Consider the following 23,250-nt stretch of genomic DNA (forward strand, 5'->3'; position numbering starts at 1 on the left):
TATATATATATATATATATATATATCTGATAATTAAAATATATGTGATATTTAAAATAAAATAAAAACATCACAGCCAGTAGTACGGCAAAAATGTAGAGCGAAACGCCGTACTACTGGCTGTGATGTTTTTATTTTATTTTAAATATCACATATATTTTAATTATCAGATATATTTGGGCATCATGTGGAGGATGTGCATTTGCTGCCTCTAATGATAGCTTCATATTTATATTTATTTATTTTTATTACTTTTGCCTAACTTTTACATTACATTATATATATATATATATATATATGTGTGTGTGTGTGTGTACAGGGTGATTCACTACCAGTGCGACAAACTTGCAGGAGGTGTAGGGGGCACAAAGACGAATCGGAATCACATAGCATTGCAGGGTCCGAAATGCCTTCGTCATGCGGTAGAGGACGTTGAACAGGAGGTCGCGTGAATAGTGATCCCGCTGGAAGTCAGCATTTGCGAACCGGTTCCCGAGACAGTAGGATGTCATTCTACCATGTAGCATGAGGCTCTTGCCCAAAAACAAGTTATGGTGACCCATAAGTTTATTGAACAATAAAAATTTTTTCCTAATTTTTAAGTGTAGAATATTCTCTTACACTTGTTCCTAAAACCATGATGATTTATTGTAATTGTAATGTTCCAATAAACAAGAATAAATTTGTTCTGTGTTCTTGTTAGATTTGTTGGTGCATCAGCAACTTAGGCTATAATGCACTAATTACTGTCTGTGTTGTTATTGTGGTGGTGTTTTCTGGTGAAAGGGCAATTTAGGCCACATTGTGCCTCCTGTTCTGCAAAATTTTGAAACACAATATACATAAATGGATGGAAATAAACCCTAAGGGTAAAAGGAAGAAAAGAATGTACATAAAAGTAGACAACAGGATTAAAATAACTTTAAATATAGAAAAACAAACTATTAAGAAGCATTTGGCAGAAGTTTCACTACGAAAAAAATCAGAGATAAGCATGGGTAAAATTGTAATTAATTTGTATTTTTGCATATCATGTCCCTCCCCATTTTTCTATGAAAATATTCTTATTTTAATTTCGTAAAATAATTAATTTCAATGTACGTTTTCCCTATTTGTGTAATCCCCGACCCAGAAAATCTATTTCTGAAGATTGTGAATAGGATTCTGAATGGACAGGGAACACCAAAATACTGTTCTGGTTTACCATACAGATCTATCATAGACACATGTGCTTCTGTAATTGAAGCAAAGCTATAACTCACACACATTCCATTTTGCAAAATTTTCCATTAGGAAGCCTGATTGAATCTTATTTAATACTACTGTTGTATTAAATGACAACTTTGACGATACAAAGAACACTGTTGTGTTCTTTGTATCGTCATGCAATAAAAATTTGTTTATTAAAAAAAAATCATAAATAAATAAAAGTGACAATGGTTGCTACTACCCCCAAAAGCTTAGAAACATGCTAAAGGATCGTTTTTATATTAAGGCTGGATCAATTGTGAAGAAAAGTGGCTCATATTATTAACATATATTACGCCCTGCAGCACAAGTTTATAGTTTTTCTACCTGAAACTATTGTTTTAACTAAAGGTAAAATTCATTTTAAACAAAAAAAAAAGCGAAACTGTTCTTCAATGTCAACATGGTGTCAGTCACATTTTCCACTTGGCCAACTCCTGTTATAAAACAAATCGTCGAAAATGCTACCATCCCTTATATTGTAACAACAAATGATACCAACTACACCTTAAATACCAATGCAACCCCCTTTCGAACCCATGGACTATAAACACAACTGCAAGTAGCACTACTCCTTTCCATCTTATGTGCACAGCGGACGTAAAGCTCCACATGGTATCCGCGTATCCATAATTGCCGTTAGCTACCTAACGCCAGCTTTATATACGTGTATAGCCATTACTTAGCAACCTCCCTTGGTATTTATTGACGTGCTAGCAATTAAGTTGCACGTGTACTTTTTTTTTTTTTTTTTTTTGCTCTCGTCTTACAAAGGAAAGAACGGCGATTACTTAAAAATTAGTCAATGTTTAAAAACTATTGGGAATCTATCAATATTTGTATGACATCGGAGGCTACGCCCTACTTATAAAATGATGTCAAGACAGTTAACAAGTCAGTTTGAATGTACAGACTTCGTCGAATATTTGATTATCACCTGATATGGCTTCGGGTACTGCAATTTTATTCAATATTTGATAAATATCAGAAGTACAACCAATGAATATAAAAAAAAAATGGCGCTTATTCTGTAGCACTTTTTTTACGCCTTAAAAATGTGTAGTTCTTTCAAAACTGAAATGATTCGGTTATAGCACATGTTATGTAAAAAAAAAAAAAGTACCCAAGATCAATTACCTGTAGTTCAATACCATGCCTAAATACTTAACCCCGTAACACCTTTATGGCGTCAATTTTAACCGTATTAGCAGACACATTGCGACAAAAATTCAAAACGAAAACACAAATCAGCGCGCAGTTCTCCATCCCTCTCAGTTCAAAAATCCTCTACATTTCCCTATTTTTTAAAATATTTATTAAATCTTATATATCTTAAATATCTTTTAAATATCTTAAATTCTGCACGCTAATTTCCAAATCAGGGAGTCATTATTTAAAAAATAAAACAAATAAAATATTTTAAAATTCTCTAGTAAAGAAGTACTCATGTACTTCTTAGTATCAAACAATAATAGAGAAGTTACTATCTTCTCTGCTTGTTGGTTGCTTGGCTTATATTGAATTTTCTTTGTTTGATGTATTACTATTTTGGGATTGAAATCGTAAAAAAGGTGGGAAGAATTTAGGGCCTTTTTGAGATCAAGGAATTTATGAGCTCTATGTGAAAAAAAACCGTCTTCTGAGATCAGTCTATAAATGTTGCATATTCCATACCCCAGGGGCTCACAACTGGTGAGTATGGGCTTGGCAAACCCAGGGTCCTGAGCTGGTTATCTTCATTCTTCTCTTTCTTGGTGATTTTCTTCTACTTCTGACTCTCTCTCTCTCTCTCTCTCTCTCTCTCTCTCTCTCTCAGGGTAATGCGGGAATTTTTTTTTTTTTTTTTTTGGCTGGTGCAGCATAAGCCTTAGGCTTCCTTGCACCATATGGCTAATAATAATAATAGGTTTGCTGTTTTGTTGGAGTGGATGAAAAACCCACAATCTTAGGAAGGGGGTGTAGCCCTCACTCAGCTGGTAGAGAGCTCAGTTGGACCAACTTAAGATGGAAATAACATGTCCAGGTGACAGCTCACAGGTATGACCAAATGAATAATATCAATGGCGCTTCTCAGAGTGGAGAAATGACAGTAATTTGCTTGTATTTGAGTCTACACATTTTGCCCATACACGTAGTAGAATGGGTTCCACTAGGTGTCTGAAGGAGTCTAGCCCCAGATTTGACCATTCTTCTGTTGGGATATTTGTAAACTACAATTGTAGCTTACAAATCGGAAATCTTGAGAATGTTCCTCAAACCATTCAATTTTTGAATGGTAAATAGTGTCACTGTTTTCTTGAAAGAATCGATGGCAATCTGCGTAAAAATTAATAATTGCAGGGTGTAGTTCATGCGATGTGACCGAATGACATTCACTGAAAGTAATACAACCTTCTAATGGTATGAGAAGACGCTAGACGCTTGAGTGGTGGATACGAAAGTCTGGATGCATGAATTTATGAGGTTAATGTCAAACTTTCATCCTACCATTATCGAAAAAGTTTCAGTTCGGAACGTCAGACCCCACGATCTTTTTTCACTGTTCCACAGTTGCCTTTACGTTGGCGAACCCACTCCAGTCGAATCTTTCGATTTTTTTTTTAACAAAAGTGTATTTCGTATAGGCCCACAACTATCAAATACCACTGCAGTCCAGCTGGAAATGGGTCTTTCTTTAGCTAAATTAAATTTTATTTTACCCCCTGGTTATTTGCTCCACAATGGAGCAAATAAAAATCGAAATGATCACCTGTCTTTCCCATGACCGGATCAACTAATAATATCAAGAAAAACATTTGATTTCTCTTTTTGAGAAAAACAAATATGAAGTTTTCTGAGCAATGCAGACAGGCTGCCAGGGCAGGTCATGGAGTTTTGTCAATGATATATAGAAATTTTGCTAGCAGGGAAAAGGAGGTGATTGTCCCTCTGTATAAGGCAATGGTCAGGCCACGCCTTGAGTACTGCGTACAGGTCTGGAGGCCTCATTTTAGGAAGGATGTAGATTTGCTTGAGCGTGTACAGAGAAGGGCAACAAGATTGGTGAGGGGAATGAAGGGATCCTCTTACAAAGAGAGGCTTAAATTTTGCAAATTGCAGTGGTGGAGACTAGGCACCTGCACGGTGATCTGATTGAGGTATATAAGGCCTTGAATGGGTTGAGCACGCTGAATTCTGATGTGATCCTTCCACTTGTTCAGATTATGAACCTAAGGGGGCATAAATTCAAATTAAGAAAAGACATGTAGAATAGATGTGCAGAAATTTGCCTTTAGCCAGCGGGTGGTTAATTGCTGGAACAAACTTCCATCTGTCGTTGTGGAAGCTGATAAGTTAAATAAATTTAAGGAGGAACTGGACAGGCATTTGGAGGGAATGGTGTGATTTTTTTTTTGGCTGATGCTGCATAAGCTCATACACTTGCTTTCTTGCATAACATGCTATTACTACATCTGATTCATCTGATTTCTCTCTCTCTCTTTTTTTTTTTTTTTTAATGATAATTTTAGATAAAATTTGATATCCTGGTGTAATTCAACATAATCAATACGAATTTGAGATCTGAAACGCAAATCAGGAACGAGTAGATTCATAAATTTGCAAACACAATTTCTGAAGCAACTAATGACATGCAACAGGCCCGTGTAAATGGAAACAGGTAAACCAATGCAAACATAAACAATTGTATTGCTAGTCCCAGACAACCTTTTTAGTACAGATTCGATATGGAAAAATTTTACAAAAAGGAATGCTCTTCGTTAATAAAGCACCTTATTCTTAATAACACTACTCTGCATTTTGAAAAAAAATTCACTGAAACATTTTCTAATGCTGATTTCAAAAATGACTTCCGTTTGTTTCTATCATCAGGTTTCAAAAATCACGAAAAAAAATTGATTTTTCACAGATTTTTATGCATTTTGGCAGAATTTGTGCACTGAAATTGTAACAAAAATTCTACTTTTGCCAGACTTTTATATTTAAATACATGTTGAAAACATGGTCAAAAGAGGGCAGTGTTATAAAGGACTCACCTCTCATTTTAAAAACTGACCTATGATGCGTTAAATTTTCATTTCTTTGATTTTTCTTGCAGATCGTTCTACTTTACAGTCCCTCTTCAGCATCCAGCAATAGTCAGCCTTTTATGTTGACATTCCACCTCCCCCTGGTTAATTCATCTCCATATCTTTAATGTGCTGGTGAAAATTCTCACTCTGTTCTTCACTGACACTTCCTAGATTTTCTGGGAAGTAGTTAATGTAGTAGTGTAAAAAATGTACTTTGATACTTATGTTGCAGCCCAAATTCTTGAAGTTTGCCAACATATTTTTCAACTATATTGTTGTAGTCTGAATCCTTGTTGCTTCCTAAAATGTTCTCAATGAGAGACCTGAAGCTAATCCATGCATTTTTCTCTTTTATTCATAGTTTTTTCAAAATTTCAGTCCCTCATTGATTTGCAAATTTGAGAATCAGCAGTACCTCATATTTTTGTTGATAAATACAGCCTCGATAGCATCAGAAAATATCCATGCACATCTATTTAAGTGTATCCCATTCTTGTAAAAGGATGATAAATTTTTACCCCAAAAACCTGGCAGTCTCTCCAGGGTCAAATTGATTGACAAGGCTCTCAACATGTACTCCCTCCTATTGTATATGGGCAGAATTGCATGCAGGTTCCAATAATTCTATGTAGTTCTTCTAGTACTTCCTTGAATTTATTCAAACTGACCTTTACAACACCAAATGAGTTTTTTCCAACAATAAATCACTCCCTGGTTGAAGGAAATTTACACACACCCAACCTGCAACAATCCATCCTCAATTAGAATACATGTTGTGTGTAGTCTGAGCAAGAGGAAGTGGTTCGATCAGCATTGAGCTAATCGAACCACTTCAATCAGCATTGAGCTTTTCAATCCATTCAAGGCCTTAAACACTTTAATCAGATTTTCTCACGTGCCTAGTCTCCAGATGCTGCAATTTGAAAAACTGAAGCTTTTACTGGTAAGAGCACCAATCTCGTTACTCTTCTTTGCACTTGTTCCAACAGATTCACATACTTCCTAGAATGAGGTTTCCACAACTGTATACAGTAGCCAAGATGGGTGTAACCACTGCCTTATTCAATGGAATAATCACCTCCTTATGCCTGATAGCAAAATTCCTGTATATCATGGTCAAAACACCATGAGTTGTCCAGGTAGGTTATCAGCACTGCTTGCATTTGTCAATGTTAAACTTAGACTGCCATTTTCAGCACATCCGGCTAATTTTTATAGATCTTGTTGCAGTAGCTTACCTTGATTACTGTCATTAACCACTGCCAACTTTTGTATCATCTACAAAATTAGACATGAAGCCTATTATACCTTCATTAATATGGAAAATAACAATGGGCCGAGTACTGAACTTGGGGACTAGACAAATAACATTAGTCCATGAAGAGCAGTATCCATTAATAACCCCTCTATCTTGTCCCATTCAGCTATCCCTTTATTCACAGCAGTAACATTCCCCTTAATGCCATACTGCTCCAATCTGTACAGCAGTTTTTTATGCGAAACAGTATCAAGATTAGTTAAGTAAAAATATAAAACCTGCGATTTGGAATGGCTAGGACCAGTGGTGTATTTAGGCCGGAAAGACATTCTGGTACTTTTTTCTAAATTTCATAATAGAAAATCATTAAATTTATACACCTAATATTATGAAACAATGGCATAATCAAAGGGGAGGGAGAAATATCTATTTTATCCATTGCTACTAGAAATATATATTAATAGTAATCTTTAAAATTAATAGATTTCTTTAAAAATTTATTTAAAAACAAAAATATAAATTTCACAATGAAACTTGAACATTTCTTACTAAAGTACAATGTGTTAGATAAAGAGATCCAACGAATGAGATATACTGTGATGCGTGCAAACGCTGCATTTTGATTTGCCATGAGCTGAACAATAGAAATGGTTGTTCTAACCGTTGAGGCTGAAGTCTGATTCAGTTACTGTACAGTCGATGTGGCGTTATCATATAGTCTTCTGGAGAACGAGCGTTCTGGTACTATTTTTTTTTAGCAATACACCTCTGGCTAGGACTAATGATCATTAAGTAAAAAAAAAATATATAATAATAATAAATCTACACACTAAAGATATTTAGAACCTATACTACTTAGTACTGTGTGTGGATTGTAGTTTGAAAAGACAGTAGATAATTCTCTTCATTAGGCTTGAATTCCTGTATTTTGTAATTTTCGGGAAACAATTGAAGGCAGATTGTTCCATAAAACAGAAATAACAGTAATCACGGCGTGTGATGCAAGAAAGCAAGCATATGAGCTTATATAGTATCAGCCAAAAAAACACAACTATTCCTTCTAAATGTTTGTCCGGTTCCTCCTTGAATTTATTTAGCCTATCAACTTCCACAACAACAGATGGAAGTTTGTTCCAGCAATTAATCACCCACTGCCTTAAGGCAAATTTCCAAACATCAATTCTACAACTGTCTTTCCTCAATTTGAATTTATGCCCCATTAGGTTTGTAATATGAGCAAGTGGAAGAATCCCATCACAATTCAGCATACTCAACCCATTCAAGCCCTTATACACCTCAATCAGATCACCTCGCAGGTGCCTAGTCTCCAGTCATTGCAATTTGCAGAACTTAAGCCTCTCTTGGTAAGAGGATCCCTTCATTCCCCTCATCAATCTTGTTACCCTTATCTGTACCTGCTCAAGCAAATCTACTTCATTCCTAAAATGAGGCCTCCAGACCTGTACGCAGTATTCAAGGTGTGGCCTGACCATTGCCTTATACAGAGGGACAATCACCTCCTTTTCCCTGCTAGCAAAATTGCTGTATATCACTGACAAAACCCCATGACCTGCCTGACAACCTGTCTGCATTGCTCAGAAAATTTCATATCTGACTGCACAATTACTCCCAAGTCTTTTCCATTTTCTACTACCCTAAGTGTAGTACCACACAGTTGGTACGTTTCTCTGGGGTTACTTCTACCCATATGCAGTACTTTGCATTTGTCAATGTTAAACTTCAGTTGCCACTTCTCAGCCCATCTGCCCAAATTTTCTAGATCCTATTGCAGTAGCACACTGCCATTACTGTCATTAATAACCCTGCAAATCTTTGTATCATCCGCAAACTTTGACACTAAGCCTGATATACCTTCATCAATATCATGGATAAATATACAAAACAACGGTGGGTCCAACACTGAACTCTGTGGGACTCCACTAATAACATTAGTCCACGAAGAGCAGCATCCATTGATTACCACCCTCTGTCTTCTCCCACTCAGCCACCCTGTTATTCATTGTGCCAACTTACCCTTAATACCATTCTGCTCCAATTTGTACAGTAGTCTTCTATGCGCAACAGTGTAAAAAGCTTTCCTGAAATCCAAGTATATGTTATCAAAATGATTTTTTGCACCAGTTCCTTTGTAATCATATCATACTATCTAATCAAATTTGTCAGACAAGACTTTCCCTTAACAAACCCATGCTGTGTCTGAAACATTGCTGCAGTCTTGTCTAGAGGACCCTGCAATGCATCTTTAACTAGTGACTCCATTTTTTTACCCAGAACAGAAGTTAAACTAACTGGTCTGTAATTAATCATGTCACCCTTCGATCCCCCTTTGTGAATTGTGGATACATTTGCATATCTCCAGTCTGTGGGGACCTCCCCTGAGTCCAAGTATGCTCTTGTAATAATGGCTAAGGGTTTGCTTAGTTCCTTTGCCACCTCTAATATAACTGGATAGATCTCATCCACTCCAGGTGCCTTTCTTATGTTTAACTTGAACAATTTCTCCTCCACTTTGCTCTCAGTTATTAAAAAATCATTAAGCACCCTGCAACAATTTTATAACCTTCTGGCATTTTCCTTCCTTAACTCCTCATGTGTGAATGTAGATGCAAAATACTCATTCAGTTTGTTCGCTATCTGAGCAGGATCATCAACAGTCGAACCATCGATATCAAATTGGACCAATCTGATTCATCCCCTTCCTTTTAGAGTTTATATATGTAAAGAAATTCTTGTTTTTCTTAGCATCCTTTGCCAAAGATTTCTCGTAATCTGCCTTCGCTTGCCTAATCTCCTTTGTGACTTGATTACAGACTAGCTTATATCTGCCATAGGCTTCTGTGTCGCGTGATAATTTATATGCATCCCATGCATTTTTCTTCACTGCCACGAGATTCATTATTGACAAACATTTAGGCCTAAACCTTGAGCAATATTTTTTAATAGGTATGAAACTTTTAGTAGCATCCACGATTAATTCCTTGAATGCTTCCCACTTAGAATTTACTGTTGGTAACATCGTCAGTTGATCCCACTGTACAGAATTTAAAAACTGTCTAAGACCACTGTAGTCACTTTTATGAAAGCAAAAACCCTTTCCTTCACCCCTGATGGTAATTATATCTTTAAGTAAATCCCACATCAGTACACTGTGATGATTGACACCTAGTGGTTCCTTTATCTGCAAATTCTTAATACACGAATGATCACTGCTGATAACCAGATCAAGAGTATTGCCCTCTCTGGATGCCTCTTGAACATGCTGCTGCAGAAAAAAATCCAATAAAACCACAAGAGTCTTGCTAGTGTGTGTGTGTGTGACCAACCACAAGTTCCAGTCAATATCTGGGAAGTTAAAATCCCCCAATATAAAACATTCTAATTTACTAGCCCACTCTATTTCTCTATACAATTGTTCATTGTACTCATTAGAGTCATTAGGCCTATAACACACTCCTACTCTTATTTTTTCTCTCCCAGTGTCATACCAAACTGACTCAACAGTGCACTGTCCATCTATGTCAACTGGATGCACTTCCTTTGATTTTATATTTTTGTTAATTAACAGCATAGCCCCTCCACCCTTCCTATCCTGTCTATCCTTTCTGTACACATTGTACTCACCAAATTCTAATTCTGCATTACTAATATCTGTGTGACACCACGTCGCTGATATCCCAACAATATCCACCTTTGATGTCTTGACCAACACTTCAAATTCATTAAATTGATTTACTATACTTCTAGCATTGGTATACATGCACCTATTCTTATTCGTAATTACCCTAACGCATCCCATATACCCACCTGTTTCACGATGACTGCCATCAGTCCCTGAAACACCCAGTAGCCCTCGCTCCAGGCCGCTGCTTAGAAGTAGAAGAGATAAGATAAAACAAGAAAGAGAAAAAGTTGTTTCTGTGAGTTTGGAGTTGGACAGTGATTGGATGCTGACTTGTTTCAATTAGTTTTTCAACAGCACATGTTTCAATTGGTTTGGAAGTGGGCGAATTACAGATGCCAATTCTGAAGAACCCATGGAAGTATCTATAAAAAGCCATGCAGCAGAAATTGTACGTGAATGAGACAGAGTGGAGAGACTTTTGTAAGAGTAAAGTAAAAAAAAGTAAAATGCAGCCATTATCAACCCACTGCAGGATGGAAGCCTCCTCAACAATTCATGCTGAGGGAAAGCGACCATAATCTGCCATGCTGGTCCAGTGTGGGTTTGGCAGATCGACCGTATTCAGCAGTCAGGGACTTCAACCCCGGTCTACTCAAAGAGCATGTGCTACTGCACTCCTGCTCCTGCCCACTTGGCTACGGATTGCTAATTAGCATTAGTAGAGGCATGTGATGCAAGAAAGCAAGCTTATGCAGCATCAGCCAAAAAAAAAAAAAAAAAACCCCCACTTCCACTTCACCCCTCCGTTCGTTCGAAATACCTGTCCAGCTGAGCCTTAAACTTATTTAGGCTATCAACTTCCACGACAAGGGATGGAAGTCTGTTCCACCAACCAAATACCCACTAGCTAAAGGCAAATTTCCACACATCTATCCTACATCTGTCTTTCCTCAATTTGAATTTATGCCCTCTCAGGTGATTATTCTGAGCAAGAGGAAGAATCCCATCAGCACTGAGCATGCTCAAACCATTTAAGGCTTTATACACCTCTATCAGATCACCTCGCTGGTGCCTATTCTCCAGACACTGTAATTTACAAAACTTAAGCCTTTCTTCGTAAGAGCAACCCATTGTTCCATTCACTAATCTTGTTGCCCTTCTCTGTACTCGTTCCAGCAGCTCTACATCCTTCTTGAAATGAGGCTTCTAGACCTGTATACAGTACTCAAGGTGTAAATTGCCTTATACAAGGGAATAATCACCTCCTTATCCCTGCTAGAAAAATTCCTGTATATCATTGCCAAGACACCATGAACTACTCTTGCAGCACGTCTGCACTGCTCAGAGAACTTCATATCTGCCTGCAAATTTACCCCCAGGTCCTTTTCATTCTCTACCACTGTCAGTGTAGTACCTCAGAGTTGATACGTTGCTCTGGGGTTGCTGTTTCCCATATGTAGTACTTTACATTTGTCAATGTTAAACTTCAATTGCCACCTCTCAGCCCACCTGCTCAACTTTTCTAGATCCTGTTGCAGCATGACCCTTACTGTCATTAGTGTCATTAACAACCCTGCCGACCTTTGTATCATCTGCAAACTTGGATATTATGCTTGATATACCATCATCAATATCATTTATAAATACAGAAAACAATAATTGACCCAACACTGAACCCTGAGGGACTCCACTAATAACATTAGTCCACGATCAGCAGTGTCCATTGATTACCACTCTGTCTTCTCCCCCTCAACCACCCCTTTATCCATAGCAGCAATTTGCCTCCAATGCCACACTGCTCCAATTTGTGCAGCAGTCTTCCATGTGCAACAGTATCAAAAGCCTTTCTAAGATCCAAGTATATAATATCAAAGTTATTCCCTGCATCCAGTTCTTTTTTGACTACAATCATAGTATCCAACCAAATTGGTCATGCAAGACTTCCCCTTAACAAAACCATGCTGTGTCCAAGCTATAACTGAAGTCTTGTCTAGATGATCCTGCAGTGCTTCTTTAACCAGTGCCTCCATTAATTTTCCTGGAACAGAAGTTAAACTCACAGGTCTATAATTACTTGTGTCGGACTGCTTCTTTTGAATGGAATCCAGAAGCTTGAGAGAGGTTTTGGGGGTACCATTCCATTGTTCCATGGTAGGGTGGATTTAAGATACAGAATGAGTAGCTGTTTAAAAATAAAATAAATAGAATTAAAAAGAAAACCCAGTTTTTCTGATACAGAGGGAACAATATTTGTGATGTGCTCATGCCAAGAGAGTTTAGAAGTTAGGTTAATTCCTATTACAGTTATGTGATCTTGTTTAGAAATCTGGGTATTGCCAAAGATGAGCTGAGGAGCAACAGACTGTTTTTTGTGTGAAGACTGTGTCGAATTATACATTTAGACTGGCATTTAAGACCTTGGTAAAGACTATTTGATAAGTTGAAACTGTTTGTGCAAGACAACATTTCACAAACTGGAAGGCAAAATGTAGTGTGCTATCATCAGCAAAACTATAGATAGGATTTCCAATCAGTGGAAAAGGCCAATAATATACAAGTGGGAAAAAGTGGAAGAAAGAACTGAACCTTGGGGAATGCCAGCATTAGTGGAGAAATTAGGAGACAGGTAGCCAACTATCATCACTTGCCAGAGTGGCCAGAGAGAAAGTTGGACCCCCAATAGCAAAAAAACATTCAACAATCCATACGATGGGAGTTTGTTTAGAAGATCAAATGCCTTAGAAATTTCAAGAGCAACTGCTTGAGTTTCACCAAACTTTCCCACCAAATTTGTCCAAAGATAAGTAACACACGAGGGGGGTATCAAAAAAAGTTCATACCCTGACCTAGATAAAAAAATATCTAGGAAAAATAGATAGTTTTTTTCTATTTTTCCAGTAGGACGTATGAAGATGCTGTTTTTAATATAAGTTGTTTTTTTTGTTTTTTTTTTTAGTTAGTTGTTGGCGCATCGGCTTCTATGGCCATAATGCATGTCCCAAGGTTTTTGCAGTACTCCGATCCAAGCCCGAGACGGGATTCGAACCTGCGACCTTTGGGTTGCTAGGCAGGCACTTTACCCACCCGGCTAGCCCAGTCGGCAATATGAGTTGTCTACATATTCAATAACTAACGTGAACTTCCCGTTAGGTGACCACACATCCCAGGTGGAACCCAGAATCTGAGGAAGGATGCTATGGTTGACAAAGTGGAGTATCGAGCAGTAATCAAGTTCCTGCAATTGCAGAGTAAGAAAGCTCAGGAAATTGATGAAGAAATGTAAGCTGTGTATGGGCAGAATTGTCCATCCTACGACACTGTAAAAAGAGGAAATGGGAGTTCCAGTGCAGTCGTACAAGTGCCTTTGACCAGTCAAGTGAAGGAAGGCCATAAACATCCACAGACAGTGAGACAGTTGCAAAGGTTGAGCAGCTGGTGCTGAGTGACAGACATGTGACAATTCATTTCATCGCAAATGCAGTGGGAATTAGTTATGGGTCTGCCCACAGCATTTTACTTGACCATCTGCACATGTTTAAGGTCTCTGAACGATGGGTTCCAAGATTACTGACACCTTTGCAGAAGCTGTTGTTATTTGGTTTTTAGGAGCTTTAGCAACTAAGGCCATATTGCTCTGGGGATATGTGATGGTCATTCCCTGACCTTTCCGCATCCTCCGTATTTGGCGGTCATGGGCTCGAATCCCGGTCTAATCAAGAAGCGTGTGCTATGCACTGCTGCTCCTGCCCACCTGGCTACGGAGGTGCCTTTGCAGAAGCAATGTTGAATGAAATGTTCTCACAAACTGTTGGATTTATGTAATGCAAATGTTGAGAACTTTTTGATCAGCTGGTGACAAATGACGAATTCTGGGTGTACCAGTATGATCTGGAAACAATTTTATTCTTCTCAGGAAGTCATCAATGAAGCGGAATTGTGGTTTCAGGCAAAAATTGCAAACTTCTGTGATCAAGGCATTAAACAACTGATCCATAGAAGGGAAAAATGTGTTGCTATAATGGAGAGTACGTAGAAAAGGATTAAAGTTCCTGTGAAGTTTCAGCTTTCTAGGGCTATTATTTCTAGGTAAGGGTACCCCCTCATAAGCCAATATATCACTAGTAGATTGGAACTGAAGGAATCCATACTGGTGATCATTGGTCAGATGGAAAGTTTCGAGATGGTTTAAGAGTTGGCTGTTGATGAATTTCTCTGTATTACTTTGGAAAGAGTACATGTAAGTGCAATAATTTTAGAAGGAGTAGAGGTAAGTGCAATAATATGATTAGAGATAATTGTCATCCTTCTTTAGGAAATGGCTGGATAACAGCAAAAGGAAAAATGCAGTAGAATAAGAAAGTGTAAAAATATGACATAGAAAAGATACAAGCTCAGAAGCGCAGGTTTTGAGAACAAGGGAAGATATGCCATCCAGACCTGGAGAGCTTTCTTGGCATTAAGGTTACTCAGAATTATTCTAAAATTCTTCTGTCAGAAGACCACAGGAGGCATTGAGTGGAGTGCACTGGTTATGGTAGGAGGTTTATCAAGCTAATCAACATGAGTTAAAAAAAAAAAAAGGTAGCATGCTAGTAAGTCAGCTTTATCTTTAGCTGAGGATGTGACAGAACCATCAGGTTTTAAAGAGGTGGGAGATGGGCAGAAGTCATGGCCAACTGTTTTGGCATGAGATCGGATTGCTCGATTACCTGAACAAGATGCAAGTCTTCTACTCTTAGACTGTTCAAAATTAAGTTTGGATTGATTAGTAACTATTTTACCACTGCTGCAAGCTTTGGTGTATAAAGGAAATGAAGCTGGAGTTTAGGATACAAGCCCTTGAAATATGCAATATTCTCATCTTGAATAGCCTTGGCACATTTATTGGAAATCAAGGTCTGGATAAAGAACAAGGTTTTAAAGTGGAATGTTAAATAAAGGATTTCATTCCTATATGAATAATTTCACTGACACAGTCTGAAAACTGATGGGATCAAGAGATTTAAAACAGTAATCCATCCAAGAAAAAGAAGAATAGAAGTCTCACAGATCACCCAGTTTTGCATGCTTGTAATGACAAGCAACATGAGGCCGAGAAGGGGCACAAGAGACTGAGATAGAGACAGAGATAGAGAGGTTCCATTGGAGAAAAGACCAACATCAAGTTGCGATCTGAGGTGATTAGAGGACTATTAACACTGGCCATTTAGTTCAAAGGGTTGTCTGTGAGAATAAGATCAGGGGTGTTGAAATGTGTGGTGACGACTGTCTGGTATTCTGGCAGGTAAATGAACAAGCAAAGTCAGGCCATTAGTAATTACAAAATTCCTAAGTATCTACACTATCTAGATCTGTGCAACTAAAAAACAGTAGGCAACTTGAGTTGCAAACATTAAAATCACCAGGAAAAATTATTTCACTATTAGGAAAGTCAGATTGTAGAAAGTTGAGTTTCAAAGAAAGTCAAAGAGGTTCACAGTGATTAGTCAAGGCAGGAGGAGCGATTGAGGCAAGAGAAATTTAATAGAATGGTGTAGGCATATTTTAAGCCAGAGGAGATTCCAAATAAGAAAGTGTCCAACAAGGAATATCAGAGTGTATATATGCACAAGTACTGCCTTTGAAGTGAAAGGAATCATAATCAGAGAAACTGAGATGAGTAGTGGTTGAAGCAACCAATAATTTGGATTCTGTCAGAAAACGTGGGGCTTGGCAGGCTGTAGTTGGAAATGGACATCCTTTAGATTGGAACTGAGCCTGCATATATTTTGAGAAATGAATGAGAGTTTTTGGGAGGCTTAGATCTTTTTGCAGAAGTTTGACTATTCATAATGCATTCAGTATATAAAGTAAAAATAGAGGGGGCATCACATAGCAAGAATATATCTAGCTCCTTGACATAACATGGCCTCAGCAATGTTCCCCAATTCTGCACCAACTTAGTCTTTTCAAGAAGTTCTGCACTATTTTTAAATAAGCATTTAATAACATTGTTGCTATCCTCACTAAACATTTATTATAATTATTATTAGCCATGGGTGCAAGGAAGCCTGAGGCTTATGCTGCACCAGCCAAAAATAATTCCCAAATTACCCCGAGAGAGAGAGAGAGAGAAGTAGAAGGGAATCGCCAAGAAAGGGAAGAATGATGATATCCAGCTCAGGACCCTGGGTGTGCCAAGCCTATACTCACCAGATGTAAGCCCATAATAAAAAAACCCAATTTTAACAGTAAAACTGAAAATAAAATAAATCCATCCATAAAAAAAATAAAGTGATAAAAATACACATATATATTTAAACTGTGAAAATAAATAAAATTAAACAAAACAAATATACTCTTAAAACATAGGAGCTTTTGGAGCCATATGCCCCTTTTTCAACTCACTAATGATACCTCACTAAAGGCAGAAAAACAACCGTGTGACCTAATAGGACAGCAGCATGTAAAATAAGCATGGCACATTACTCAACACTGGAAAAGGAGGAGAGGGGGAATGGAAGGTTGGAAAGAAGAGAAATCAGCTGGGCTCTAAGGACAAATAAGAAATAAACACCTCATAGATGCTATGCAGTTGTCTTCACTGCATAAAACAATGTACTCCATAACAGTATCCCTTTGTTACAATCTACACTGGGATCTGATGTAAAATTATGGAGGATTCTGAATGAAAAATGAATATGGTAATTTTGGTGCAGTCAACTATTTCGGCCTTGAAAGGATTGAGTCACCTGTGCTGCTAACACCAGTACTACTCTATGAAAGCAGAGTGGGCAAAACTAGCTATTCAAATAACTTCCTCAAATTCAAAGGGAGCTACTAAACAAGCCACCATCAAGTTGTGACCTGAGATACCTCGAGGGCTACTACCATCGAATATGTACTTTGTACAGTTGTACGTGAGGAAAACATTAAGTGCTAGGTGAGTTTTGGGGATTGCTTGGAATTCTGGTAGGTAGACAAACAAGTCATGCAAAATCATTAGTAATCAAAAAAGCTTCAGAATCTCAACCAGCTGGGCCTATTTAACTAGAAAGTTTAAGCTAGCTTGAGTTCTAAATGTTAAACAAACAACAAGGAAAATTACCTCATTGGTTTCAAAGAAAAGAGAAATTCAAAGAATGATTTGTAGAGTTGGAAGAGCAAGAGAAGTAATACATCAGTTTGATAAAATGAAGTAAAGAGATTTTAAGCCAGAGGAAATAAAAATAAAATAAAGGCAATTCCAAATAAGGAAGTTTATGCCATTTGCACAGTAGTGTGGTGCATTACATGGGCTTTGCCCAAGAAGTGTACTTATTCTGGAACATTTCTTTGAATCCAAATTATTTTTAGAATGCCAAGAAATATTGGCATTGTAAAAATATCCAGAAAGGCCTATACCAAACAAGACTGAAATAAAAATTAATTGCATCTGTGCCATTAATGAAAGTATTCTTCCCAGTTTCATCACACACAATAAAAAGATGACTGTATTAAACAGATTCTACTACACCAAGGCAGATCATAATTATTCAAATTGTTGCTGAACACTCACTGTCTTGAGGCATTAGAGGCTGGTAATGGTCCTGGACCTTTTTATCATGGAGTAACTTAAAAGGATGCTAATTTGCAAATTGTGAGATTAAGCTCGTACATTACCACAAAAAAGTGCATCGCCTATTATTAGTTGCTATAGGGTAAACCAGTTGCAACGAAGTTGTAAACTCTTCTGGCCTCAGCTCTCCAGAATAAAGATGGTAATTTATTTAAATACACCTCAAAACATTGACACTGATTTCAGAACATTCTTTTATTTGTATCTTGTCATCTGTACACAGATATTAAAAGTATTTACTCCATTCTGCTACCTTAATTTATCTGGAATATATAAACCATTTTAGCTAGCAATGAACATTATTTTAGGCTAAACATTGTTTCAATAATCATTCCAAATCCTATGTTGCACTCCTTTATAAGAATTACTGATGAGACAATTTTTTTTAAATATCCTCTAGAAGACTTAAAGTAAAATGATGGATTACCATAGGTTCCAAAGTTGAAATGACATTTATATTTCAGAAATTAAGTTTTCCATTCCATTTATTAAATATTCTCTAGAAGTTCTCTTTGCACTCTATTTGCAGCCTTCTGTTGAGTATTTAAAGCAGACTATGATGATGTGTGGACAATCCTGAATTAAGAGCTATATAATTTCTTCTGGATAAAATCACCAAAATATGCTGGATAAATCTTAATATAATAAATAGATACTATATATTACTATTCCAATGCTCTTTCTACTATGTACAATCATAAGTACAGTACACAAGTACAAAGCAGTGCAGACAAGCTGCCAGGCCAGCTCATGGGGTTTTGTCAATAATATACAGAAACTTTGCTAAGAGTGATAAGGAGGTGTTTATGCCACTGTACAAGGCGGTGGTTAAGAAACACCTTGAGTACAGCATACAGGTCTGGAGGCCTCATTTTAGGAAGAATGTAGATCTGCTAAAAAGGGTGCAGAGAAGAGCATCGAGATTGGTGAAGGGAATAAAAGGGTGGGCTCACAGAGAAAGGCTTCATTTCTGCAAACTGCAGCATCTGGAGATTAGGCACCCATGAGATGCCACGATTGAGGTGTTTAAGACTTTGAATGGATTGAACAAGCTCTGTGTTGATGGAATCCTTCCTCTTTCTCAGATTACACACAAGGGGGACTAAATTCAAATTGAGAAAGGTTGGGGGGGGGCTCACATCTGGTGAGTATGGGCTTGGCACACCCAGGGTCCTGAGCTGGATATCATCATTCTTCTCTTTCTTGGTGATTCCCTTCTACTTTTGACTCTCTCTTTCTTTCTTTCTTTCTTTCTCTCTCTCTCTCTCTCTCTCTCTCTCTCTCAGGGTAACTGGGAACTTTTTTTTTTCCTGGTGCAGCATAAGCCTCAGGCTTCCTTGCACCATATGGCTATTAATAATAATAATAATAATATATGTATTTGAGTTTGCCTTCAGCCAGTGGGTGGTTGATTGTTGGAAAAAACATACATCTGCTGTTATAGAAGTGGAACTTTGAATAATTTCAAGGAAGAACTAGACAAATTATTGGAGAAGATGAACAATAATGTGGGGAGGTTTTTTTTTTTTGCTGATGATTTATAAGCTTGCATTCTTGAATCTTTTGTCACTACTAATAAAATTAAAACATATCATTACTAATCAGCATTTAGAACACAAGCAAGAAAAATAGGAAAAAATATTATACAGAATGGTCCATAAGTAGGGAGACTACTATGAATAACTGTTGATGTGAATATGCACAAGTTATTTGAAAAATAGTTTAATATTTTTTGTTTCAGAATAATCTGAATATGAAAAGTACCATGTGCCTTTGAGTGAGGGAGAGTATTGAAATTGTAAGGTGGCATACAAAATATGACTCTGCTGCAGAAGTTGTATGCCAGTTCAAGAAGTTTATTGGAACATAACACCCACAATAAATATCATAAAGAAAATTGTGAAGAAGTTTTATAGCAGAGATCCTGTATCTCAAATACATCTGCCAATTTGGGCCTTTTAAGAAAGGATATTGAAAGAAATCCAAAAAACATCTCAAAGAAAGCAAAGTTTGAAACTTAAAATACATAAAACAAGCTTAAACAGAATCATAAAGGAACTTACATTAAAGGTTGAACATCCCACATTGCTACAAAATTTGAATGAGAACAACTCAGATAGAAGATTAGAATTTGCCAAATGGTTTCTGACCACAAGTGTTACAAACTCAGATATTGTTGACAATGTTTTGTGAACTGATGAAGCTACAATTAAACTAAATGGAACTGTTAATCACCATAATCATGTTTATTACTCTTAACAACACCCATTTATTCTTTTACAAGGATTTAAAGGTATCTAACTTTACAGTCTGGGCTGTAATTTGGATTTTTTTTACTTTGAGAGAACTGTGACAGAAGAAAGCTATCTTTTTCCTGGGTCGATGGATGGAATGGCATGGTTCCATGTGGGATTTTCGTTTATACCATCTTCAAAGGGAAAGCGAACACGTGTCGAAGACCATATTTATAGCCCGGGGACGTTCCATTGGTGTTTTCAAAAGCGTGGTGTGTGTGGGGGAGGGGGTTATTGGCAAAAGGAAGAGAAAAAGGATAGAAGGAAAATTCTCGCCCCCTCGTATTTCACTAATAGTTTGGGAATTTGAAAATTTAAAACAGCTTAAAGGTTTTTTGGGGAAAGAATATGAAAGTTTCCACTAGAAAATCCAGGTGTGCAACTACCCATCCCTGTTAGTAGAGGTCCTGGATGGGGGGAAAGGTTGTGTTTTGTTATTAAATTTGAACGAGATATTTGTTTTAGATCTCATTTCTCAGAAATTATTATTGGTCTGTGTTGATCTTATTGCTAGACTCTCACAGGTTTCTAACTTAAATTTTGTGTCTTGTTTGTCTAATATGATGTTTTCAAAGGATGGGTAATGTCCTATGTCTAAGTGGTGAGCTGCCAACTCAGAACAAATTTTTTCTGTCTGGTCTATTTTTTCTTTATTATTTGAGGCTACTTTTAAACTGCTTTTGTATTCTCGCATGTAATGATGTTCTCGTGCTGCCTATATATAAATATATACACAATCGCAGTCTGGTGTGCAAGGAATTGCATAAACTATGTTTGTTTGTTGTTTAAGATCTATTGTTTTTTGTTGATTTTTTAAGGTGCCCTTAGTTTCTTGGAGCTGCTGAAGGCTAAGGTTACTGCAGAATCTTTGAAATTTTTTTGCAAAGGTTGTTGGTACATTCCAACATATGGGTGGGCCTATCCACTGTTTTTTCATTTCATTATTATCCCTTTAGAGGAGTTCAAGGTGGCATGTGGGGTAACCTTTGTGGGAATTTCACCAAAGGTAGATATTTTCAAGAGTCTTTCAGCATGTCTGTGTTCATTCATCTCCACTAATAAATCTCCAGATCTTAGTCGCCAAACCATTTCTGGAGGGCCAGCCTCCAACAAATGGTATGGTTCCACTGAGTGTCCAGTGCTCTCCACAGATTTAACATGGTGCAGTTACTTTTTGTGGAGATTCTTATAGAATAAAGTATTTAGTAATAAGCACAGGTCTCTGCTTGAACTTCAGCTCAACAGTTGGCTAATTTGGGAGTACTTCTGAGGAACTGTCCCTTGCTATGTGTTGCATCGCAAAACCACAATTTTGTAAAAGACTAAAATGGTGGCCATATTGAACAGATGTTGTAAAATTCTTTTTTTTGTTTTTGCAAATTTGCTAGCATTAATTAAAATATATACTTAAAACAGTGTTGTTATTTACAGTCAAACTTTTTTCCTTTCTTATAGACCACCCTGTATATTTCAGTAATATGCTTATATTCGGCTATATTGAACTTGTATTTTTTGTGCCTGTCCAAAACATTATCTGGGATTGCCATACCCATTCTCATGAATAAATTTCGATCTTTTAGGGAAGTGGGTGTGGCAAGTGGAGTCCCACGGCGCCTCTTTATGTAGATTGCAATGTTTATTAATAAGTGGCCTGCCTATAAATTTTGGTAAACTAAAAACACACACAAAAAATAATAAATAAGTATAAAGAAAAGTGATAGTATTTGGTACTTCAACAAACCTGACGATTAAGTTAAATTAAGAGCGAAGTTTATACTGAATGCTGATAGGAAAAGGAGGGTAAGCAGTAAGTAGAAATAAACAGAGGTTTTAATCCAAATGTATAAAAAGCGTAACTGTAATCAAAGAATTCGCCGCAGAATTCTTTATTTTTTGGAATAATAAACATCGTGGGGAGCATTTTAAGCATCAATATGAAAATATAATCGAAACACGTGCTCACTGACTAAAACGGCAGCAGTGGTTTCGCTACGGTAAGTAATGGTTTCGATACTGGTTGCGTAATGCACATACATATTAGGCAAAGCTCAGGAAGTCAAAATACTTTATTGCACTTACCGAGTTTTGCTGGAAGAAACTTCGCCTGCGATTCATTTTCGAAGTTTCAGCTATGTGGGAAAAATCTGCAGATATTTAATACTACCATGTGAGCAATATTTCATCGCAATATTATAATTTGTCAGCTGTGCAACAGACACCAACATGGAGGCCGCTTCACTAATAAAGTTTCCACAAAGAGTGAGGTCACGTCTACTGTACAATCGGTACTTGTAGGCTCGCGATAACATCAAAAACAGGTTAGGTTCAGCGTCATGGGTTCCTGGGCCGTGCCATCGAGTGTTCTAGATCTTTAAAAATAAATGTAGTCGAAAACGGGTAGTTAAGGTGCATCAAGCGGTTTTTGAAGCAGCAGTTTACTAAACGAAAATTGGCGATCGATAGAACACAGGCGCGGCGTCATTACTATATTTACAGTATATATAAATTAAAAAAAAGGGACTTGATTGCTCCTTCCCTTCTCGCTGTACGTTTCAGGAAAAGAAGTGTAGGTTTTTTAACAGACTGATTTTTGGACAGTGAAAAGAGATTATGTTAGTTTTCGCCACTAACTCGGGACAGATTCAAAAGACGTATAGGTTTTTTAATAGACTGATTTTTGGACAGTGGAAAAAGGTTATGTTAGTTTACGCCACTAACTCAGGACAGATTCAAGCAAAAGAAGAGGAGCAATCACTTCCTTCTCGCGACTGTTCATCTGCCACGCCCAGCGGCACCCTGTTTTAAAATTTTACTAAAAAAAAAATACTTGCTGCACCGTTCTCGTAGTATGCACAAATCAAAATAATAAGATTCCAATGGCAAACGCAACTGAATCCCCTTCCTCACTTTTTTGCAGCCTTCCTACTGAAGTGCTGTACCTCTAGTTAGGATTTTAAAAAAAAATATATATATATATATTTTTTTTAATTATTACGTTTTTTTTATAATATAAGGACATGCTTCCTTTGCATACTAAAATTTTCCATTTATTCACGATTAAGTTATGCTCTGAACAACAGCTGGGCGATGTGTACAACCTCCAACGTTCATCAAACTTGACATTGCATAAAAATGTATCCG

The 23,250-nt window shown here is 37.2% G+C and overlaps 1 protein-coding gene across 1 annotated transcript in view; it reads right to left on the reverse strand.

Annotated features, from left to right (window-relative positions):
* Window positions 1-22,546, reverse strand: part of LOC150091752 (uncharacterized) — a 91,247-nt gene extending 68,701 nt beyond the window's left edge. Inside the window, exon 1 of the mRNA XM_090369562.1 lies at window positions 22,189-22,546. Coding sequence (XP_090225688.1) covers window positions 22,189-22,224 — 36 coding nt within the window. The 5' untranslated portion in view covers window positions 22,225-22,546. The remainder of the gene's footprint in view (window positions 1-22,188) is intronic.
* Window positions 22,547-23,250: the final 704 nt, after the last annotated feature.

The sequence above is a fragment of the Mastigoproctus giganteus genome, chromosome 1 (assembly GCF_048544385.1).
Source record: "Mastigoproctus giganteus isolate SK-2022 chromosome 1, ASM4854438v1, whole genome shotgun sequence".
Lineage (NCBI taxonomy): Eukaryota > Metazoa > Arthropoda > Arachnida > Uropygi > Thelyphonidae > Mastigoproctus > Mastigoproctus giganteus.